Source organism: Aptenodytes forsteri, unplaced genomic scaffold (assembly GCF_000699145.1).
Source record: "Aptenodytes forsteri isolate BGI_AS27 unplaced genomic scaffold, ASM69914v1 Scaffold181, whole genome shotgun sequence".
In the NCBI taxonomy this organism is placed as follows: Eukaryota; Metazoa; Chordata; class Aves; order Sphenisciformes; family Spheniscidae; genus Aptenodytes; species Aptenodytes forsteri.
The window spans coordinates 297,358-305,999 of NW_008795702.1; the positions used below are offsets into that span (position 1 = coordinate 297,358).

General features: G+C 42.3%; 1 protein-coding gene across 1 annotated transcript in view; it reads left to right on the forward strand.

The window, feature by feature from the left end:
- Positions 1 to 918, forward strand: part of CFH (complement factor H) — a 36,791-nt gene extending 35,873 nt beyond the window's left edge. The window contains exons 22-23 of the mRNA XM_009283211.2: positions 182 to 379; positions 524 to 918. Coding sequence (XP_009281486.1) covers positions 182 to 379; positions 524 to 537 — 212 coding nt within the window. The 3' untranslated portion in view covers positions 538 to 918. The remainder of the gene's footprint in view (positions 1 to 181; positions 380 to 523) is intronic.
- The last annotated feature ends 7,724 nt before the right edge of the window (positions 919 to 8,642 follow it).

An 8,642-nucleotide genomic window follows, 5' to 3' on the forward strand; every position in this document is an offset into this window, starting at 1 on the left:
CATCCGGTAAGCTGCAGGCGGCGAGGGGCAGTGCCCCCAAGAAGCCGTTGACTAGCGTACCTGAGCTGGCAAGACTGCTGGGGAAAGGGCTCTCGGGGGCTCTCAGCTGGTACTAACGGTTTCAGAGCATCAGTTGTCCAGTGTGAGGTCTACAGGCAAATAATGAAAGTACTTTTTCCAGAGAACTGTACAGTGCGTGAGAGCCTTATGGAAGAGAACCATATTCGCCTACAGTCATCAAGCTGGTTGAGAACTTCCACCTATCGATCTGGGGATTATATTTTCTTTGAATGCAAGTGGTGGTACCAACAAGTTTCACACCCTGAGAAATTTAGAGCACAGTGCCTGGATGGAGTGATTCAGTATCCTACATGTGCATGTAAGTGCTCGGTGCCGAGGACATGGCGGGGGGCTGTAGGAGGCAGCTTTGCCGAAATTGCCTGTCCACTGCTCTGAGGAACGACTGCGGTGAGGCAGGTTTGGTCTTCATGCCTTTTCCCCTTTTTTTCTCTTTACGCTGCAGGGTCATTGGGATAAATGGAAATGGCATGAAGGAGCCCAGCTGTGGAAATGAAAGATCCCTCAACCGACCCAGTGATTTGAGCTTAATTTTTCCTGGCCTTTCCAGTTTCGCTGTGCTTTGTTTGCAGCTTAGCCAACGTTCTGTCTTGGAATTTGTTGGGTTTTTTTTCTTTTTATTATTGGATGATTGTGTTTACATTTTATCCACATTTTATCCATTTTTGTAAATGTATTTACGTTTTGTAAATGTGTTTACATTTTATCCATCCGAATGGTTGTGCTTGCATTTTATCCATTCTATATTGATCTCTCTGTTATTTTTACTAACAACTGTGTCCTGAAATAGGCTGCCTTTGGTGGCATACTGAGAGAAGAATTAAAGCCCACAGGTAATTTCGTTATCAGCAAGTAGAGTGTGTTTGGCCTTGTCTGCTCCTAGCTGCTTCTCCCTGCGCTTGCCTGGGTCATGGCAGAGGTGAGTGTCCTGACCTCCTGATCAGGATGAGTAAGTGCGTGGAGTGTCCTTTAAATGACTCGAGGAAGTCTCTAGATCACAGACCCAGTTCTTATGAGGGACTTGAGCCTCCCTGACTTTTGCTGGAAGGGCAAGATGTTGGGATGTAAGTAATCGGGCTTTCTGGATGGAGGTGGGGATGACTTCTTGGTCCAGGGCTTGGAATGGGACCTGCCATCCTTGTATTATTCTAGGAGAGTTTGTGATGGTGTCTTGATGGAGCCAGGACCTTCTTGACTTTTTTGGTAGTTGACCCGATGATAACATATTGTAGCTGATGTATGGGAACAGCTACCACGTTTGTGTATCATTGATGTCTTGCTGGGCAGGGGAAGGTTGAGGGAGTGGGGGTTTTTTTACTGCCTCTTACCTATTGGGCTTTGTCGATGATATGCAGTTTCTTTTCTTGCTCTTCACTTTTCTAAGATTTTTTTGAAAGCCAGTGTGGGCAGCCTACCTGGCACTGTGCAGCAAGAGGTGATTTTGCATTGGCCTTTGGTGCCTTCATCTCAGAGGGTTATTTCTTTAACCTCATCTAATTCCACTAAGGTCATGAAAATCAACTAAACCAGCATGCTGTATTTGTATATCGTTAAAGGAGCCTATCTCGATATTCACGTGGGGTATTAACATGGGTTGATTTCTCTCTAAGGAAATGAAGCAAGAAATACTTCAGTTGTTCCTTTTGCTGGATGATAAGGGAGACTTCGGAAAAGCTAAATCTTTGCTCTGGCAGCCCCATAACCAAATAACTGGACATATTTTCTTAGAAAGAGATGTGAAGAAAGCAAAGGCAAGCTGACTTCCTGAGCACAGACAGGTCTTTTGTTGCAGGGACCTGGAGAAGAGGTCTCAAGACCAGATAAATCAGCGCTGAAGGTCCTCTAGAACAGTGGGCTCCAAAGTGGGGTGCATGCACCCCAAGGGGTTCAGAAGACAATCCATTGGGGTGCGGGAAGAAAATATCAGAACTTCTTCTTATTTTTTTTTTTTTTTGGTCAAAAAAAAAGAATGTTTTACTGATATTTAATATTCAGATTTGACAGTGGTGATTTCACCTGGCCCGTATGTCAGAGGGTTCCATGTCACGTATGGTACCGACGTGTCCTGGGGGGAGAGTGGGTGCTCCACAATGTAGAGGTGTTCACAGTGGCACCCTCACTCATTCGTTTGTTTTCAGCATATTGCAATGCATTGCAGTTTATGTGTGCCCACTTAAGTGCATTTGTGGATTATGTTTAGTTTTCACCAAGCTAACCCTCACAAAATGGACAAGTGGCTTAAAAAGATTCCTTGCAAAGAAGCTGCAGACAGAAGGTAACACACAAGCAAACAACAAGAAAATGGCAGAGCCAACACTCCTACTCCTAGTAAGAGCTCTTCATCAGCCACATTATGAGTTAAAAACCATGTCTCTCTAATCACATCCGACAGGAAGTTGATAAAAAAATTTGGAGATTGTGAAGAAGACTATTTGAAATATGGATTTAAATCTGCTATTGTTAACAATGAACCTTGCCCTTAGTATATAGTGCCTTAGATATTAGCTAACGCTAGCAAGACATTTAAAAAATAAGCATCCAGAACATGAAGGCAAACCTCTACAACTTTTTCAGTGATGCTTTAAGTCATGTCATACTCAATCCAGTACTTTACAAAATTTCACTAAACTTAATGATAAATGTTTAAGCGCCTCTTTCGAGGCTTTTCACTTGATAGCAAAAGACAAAAAGCCACATACCATTGGGGAAACACTTCTTCTTCCTGCTGCAGTAAAAATGGTTGAAGTAAGACACAGAAGACAATACAGTGACAAAGTAAAATACATTCTTTTGTCAGCAAATACTGTTGGAAGATGCATAGAAAACACTGCTGAAGATTTGAAGCAACAGGTATCAGAACAAATTATGCAGAGTGTGTGTAAAGGTCCACTTAAACTGAGTTTAGCAGTGTCACGTTGCTTTGTGTTCCTTTTCCACCTATGACAAATAGCTAAAGTGGAAAGCCAAGTAAGTGAAGGCAGACACAATGACTAACATCACCTTGCCTTGACAATTGTCACGTTATTCTGTAACCTGCAGTATTTGAAGGTAGTGGATCATAATGTTAGTGTAGGCTGTCACATGGCAGACTGCATAGCCCGGCTTTGATCTGTGAGGGCACTTGAGCCTTCTTGGAGCCTGAATCAAGGAGCAAATTGGCCTCCTAGTGAAGGATTATCTCTGTGTCTAGGAATTCATTGCATTTCCTCCCCTTGCCGTCTTGTCAGAGGAGCAGATGTTCCCTTTAGGTATCTGGACTATGGACAGCATATTTAAATGTTCATTTTTGAAAAGACAAGAAAATGTTTTGGGTTCGTTTGGGGTTTTTTTGCATTTATTTTTTGCATTCTTTTTAGCATCCTTACAAATGCATCATCTGCCATCTACCGTTGCCAGTGGCTACATCCTCCCCTGGCTATAGCCAGCGACCAGAGATGGAGGTCTGGTGGAAATACAAGTGTAGAATACTGTATGCAATGTCAGTAACAGAATGAGAAGAAATCTTGACAATATGACATGAACAGTATTAACCGATATTGTGAATACAGTGCTAGTGACAATACAACGATAAACTGAATACAGTGATCAGCTAAATCACCTGTACTGCAAACTCCAAGGAGGGGAAAAAAAAAAAAAAAAAATCAAAGTTGCACAAATGCAAAGTTTCCTTTTGGCATCTCCTGTGCAACTGCGCTGAAGGGCCCTTGCTGGGAATCCTCACACTTTTAAAGTGAGTCTTGCTGTCTGGTGGGAGCGCAGAACACTGCCCCACTGCCACCTTATTGCAGCTCCTTTTTGTTGCGAGGCATTTCAGGAATCCAGCTGCTACTCTGTGTTCTTGAAAATACCAGTGACAGCACATCAGAGAATGTCATAGCCCTGCTAAGTTATTAAGTTAGAAATACTACATTATAGAAAAAGAAGCGTGAAAGTTAAATACGCCACTACCACCTTTTCTTTCCCTGCCTCTAGCTAAATGCTACAATGGAATTACTTTCTTTGGTTCTGACCGTAAACTTTCTGGTAAATAAGGATGCATTTTTCTCACCGACAGAATTGTGTTCAGAGCGGCGGTTGCCCTACCACAAGTGAATTAAAAGTTCAGTCCTTGACTTTATTCAGTGGCACAGTTCAGTATTTATTTGGTGTGTGCATGTGTGTGTATGTGTGAGAAAGGAATAAGGAAGTGGATATTTTTATATGAAAAGCAGAACTGAAGAAAATGGTAACTTTATGGCTTTGCTCAGATTACTGAGAAATACTGGTTTCAGGATGCAGGGTTTCAGGAAGAGTTTGATTTCCAAAAGCAATTAATTTTTTTCTAAGCACCCAGTGAGGACAGGGTTCTGGCTACAGTGACCCTCAAGCAGTTCTTGGCTTGGATACAGACAGCATGAGCTTGAGAAAATATCTCAGATCTGTGCTTTGGTTTCCAATCTATAAAATGTGTAAAACATATTTACAATATGTAAATTGTACTTGGGCACTCTTGAGTGCCCAAGAGAGGTCTTCTGTTATTAGCAAATGACAGTGAGTTGCTTTATGTTAATCTCACAGAAAAGAGAAACAGTGTTTTGTTACGGTTGTGCAGACAGCAAGTGAGAGTCCAGCAGAAACTTCCTACTACTGCTGGTAATCTCAGTCAGTCTAAATTTCAGCAGCAAATGAACCCATGGCTCACACAGATCTTTGATTAACGTATTTGTCATCAATTAACTGATATGAGCAGCCAAAGTGTTACAAATGGCTCTGTCAAATAAACAAAGGCTATGCTCATTCACGTCTGCTTTCTGATCATTATTTTCAGAAATGTCATGTGAAAGGTTCCCAGGATCCTCATGTGTCATTAGAGGAAAATGCAGGAATAGTTATGAACCTAGTAATTGGTGGAACCCATGTTTTGGTGTTACTGGATGTTTACCTGTAAAGTAGGGACGAAGTGGACCACACCACCTAAATGTGAATGTACAGCCTTTGATTTGATTTCACTCTAGAGACTGTATTTCATTTTATAATACAATAAAAAGGGCGTTGGGAAAGGCTAATCAGACAAACAGTTTTTCACTCAGAGTGGGTGCTGCAAACAATTTGTTTAGGCTGTTCAGAAGACTGAGACAGAAGATGGTTTAGTTCATCAACAAACGAACTCTTGTAACGTGCAGGCAATCATAATGCTGTGCTTGTCTGAGAAAGCCACTCTGACCAGCAGGGTGCTTGAGATTATACTCAGGCAGGCAAATGATAGGCTGCACTGTTCTGTCCCTGAGCACAAGCATTCACTGAATCATAGAATGGACCTCTGGAGGTCATCAGCCCTCCTGCTCAGGCAGGGTCACCTAGAGCAGGTTTCCCAGGACCACGTCCAGAGGGCTTTTGAATATCTCCAAAGAGGGAGACTCCACAACCCCCCTGGGTAACCAGTGCCAGTGCTCAGTCACCCCCACAGTAAAAATGTGTTTCCTGAAATTCAGAAGGAATCTCCTGTGTTTCAGCCTGTGCCCACTGCCTCTTGTCCTGGCTTGTCCTGGCACTGGGCGCCACTGAAAAGAGCCTGGCTCTGTCTTCTCTGCACCCTCCCTTCAGGTATTTATTTACATTGATGAGACCCCTCCTGAGCTCCCCTTCTTTAGGCTAATGAGCCTTCTTCAGCCCCCCTCTTCTTTAGGCTAAACTGTCCCAGTTCTCTCAGCCTTTCCTCAGGTGAGAGATGCTCCAGTCTCTTACCATAATGGTGCTTTGTTGAACTCCCTTCAGTAGCTCCATCTCTCTCTTACACTGGGGAGCCCAGAACTGGACACAGCATACCAGGAGTGGTCCCACCAGTGCTGAGTAGTGGGGAAGGATCATCCTCGACCTGCTGGCAGCACTACTCCTAACGCCGTCTTTGCCGCAAGGGCACATTATTAGAATTGATAACTTGAATTGATAATTGATAATTCAATGAAGTTCAAGGAAGACTTTTTTTTTTCCCCAGCCATAGGTCAAAATATCTGCCTGTATCCTTTCAGTTATAATGTGTAGTGCAGTCACCTAGGGCATCATTACAGGATCTAGAAAGCAAAGGTACTTTTTTTCTGGAAAAACAAAGTGTTGTCAATTCCAGCAAGATCTGAGCCTTACTAGGTCACAGAGAATAATTTGTAGGCATGAAAACTGGCCACAGCTACCACAATGCAAAGGTAATTTAGCTTCCACTTTTATAAACAGCCTCTGAAGAATTCAGTTTTATTTACTGAAAAAAATAAACTTCATTTTATGTTAATGCTAATGCATCTAATAACATTTAGCGCACTAAAACACATTGTGCCTTTTCAGCTTTTCTTGTAAATACATCTGAAAATATGCTTTCACTTTGTGATTTGGAGCTATCAGCACACCTTGTATGGAAACACCCTGGAAATAGACTTCCACTTCTCTGCTCTTCCTACACTCACAATGATCTGTCAAAAGCTGAATGATATTAAATGTGGATATGGCACATGAGTCTAGCAAACAGTCCTGCTGCTTTTAAAGGGAGTTCTGGATAGACAGCAGTTCACAGCCTTCAGGTGTTTGTCCCATCATCATGCTCAGAAATATCACCTGCTTCCTCCTGAATCTTAAAGTAAGAACTGCAGTCTTCTCTTTTCTGGTCTTAGATGTGTATGAAAGTTTTTCTACCTCAAAACTAAAGGAGAAAAAGAAAAGCAATATTTGGGATTCCAGTTCTGATCAGAAAAGAACTAAGAAATGTGAATGAAATGCAACTAAATCAATCTAAACGTACCATGTCTGCAACCAAGCGTGAACAACAATGGCATCTGCAGCACTATATAGCATTGTAAGGGACGAGGCCCAAGTGACTGTGCTTTACGCACAGACAATGCCCCAAGAGAAAGCTCCAGAAGCCAGCCACGGGGAGGGGCCCAGTGTCACTCTCCTTGACTGACTAATGTCTCAACCACTCCTGAAGCTGGGGTGAGAGAAGATTCTAGAAACCTTGAACTGGGGCCAATAAATAGGGGCACACACGAGCCTCCTTGGGGTGCTCTCCACACCGACACCCCCTGTTGGCAGGTCCAACGCTGGATCCTGGACTAGTGATCTCAAGTAACACAAGGCCTACCTCAACTTCTCATAAAGCTGCTTAGCTTGTGTGACATATTAATACACAAAAGGTTGATGCTTATAGAGTTTGTTCCATTAAAGTTGATGTTCATGTATGGACCTTGAGTGTTATCTCACCTTAATCCACACCGAGGGGATTTGCGAACCTTAGTCACTCTCCCCTTCTCGTAGGTGGGACGTGACAGTCATCCATCTGTACACGTCAACAAAATTATTCCAGTGATACTGGAAATATACTTGTATATTTCAAACATACTGATAAACATGTAATTTACCTGCTCTGGTCCTGGATAAAATAACCAAGTCAAGGTGATCGCAAAGCAAAGAGCTCCTTGCTGGCATCAGTGAGCCTGTCAGACGGCCAGCGAAATAACAATCAAGAAAAGATCAGATCCTCCATCACATTATCAGATGGAAATATTACCTCTAAAAATGCAAAAGCCTTTCCTCATTTATTCTGATCATAAAAAAATTACAGTCAGTATTTGGGTATAAATTTGAGATGATTTGAGTGATGCTGATTTTCTTGAAAATAGATGTGCCTCCACCATCGGGGAAATGGGGACTGCCACCTCCTTTTGATAATGGAAATAAATATCACTATCTTCTCCTTGAAAGAATAAATACTGGCTCCAACAGTGGAATATGGATATCTATATTTCTGTGAAATTAAGGAAAATAATATTGTCAGATAAAATGCTGGCCAATGGAGAGACCTACTAGTTAGGTTGTTGAGGATGTGTATTCTGTAAGACAAGATGTAAACAGAAATACAAATATAATAGAACTAGGTACTTACTTACATTTTTAACATAAAGCGCCTTTCTATTGCAGCCCCCAAACCTCAACAAACCACCAAGGGAAAAGCTATATAATTTTCTATGCAGAGCAGCTCTGTACCCTGATCGCTGTTTTTACTGAGCAAGCATGCCAAGAGAGAAAGAGCTTCACAAGCTGTTTGTTGCTTCACACAACAAATAATAAAGACTTAAAAAAAATCATTACTGACAATTAATAAATGTCATTAAATCCATACTGTCTTTTTTAATCAAGGCATTAATATTTCATTCCATTATCAAAACTCATGCTACCTTCATTTATTAAAAGATATGATCAAAAGTGAGTATATTTTGCCTATTTTCCTAAGAAGGAAGGAATTCTATTATGCACTAAGGTAAAAATATTGACAGACAGGAATTGCTTGGATTATGGAGCTTGCCAAGCCACGCTCCATTGTTTATCAGCAGTCCTGGTTAACGGGGGAGGTCCCGGACGACTGGAGGCTTGCCAATGTGACGCCCATCCACAAGAAGGGCCGGAAGGAGGATCCGGGGAACTACAGGCCTGTCAGCCTGACCTCGGTGCCAGGGAAGATTATGGAGCGGTTCATCTTGAGGGCGCTCACAAGGCATGAGCGGCACAACCAGGGGATCCGGCCCAGCCAGCACGGATTCATG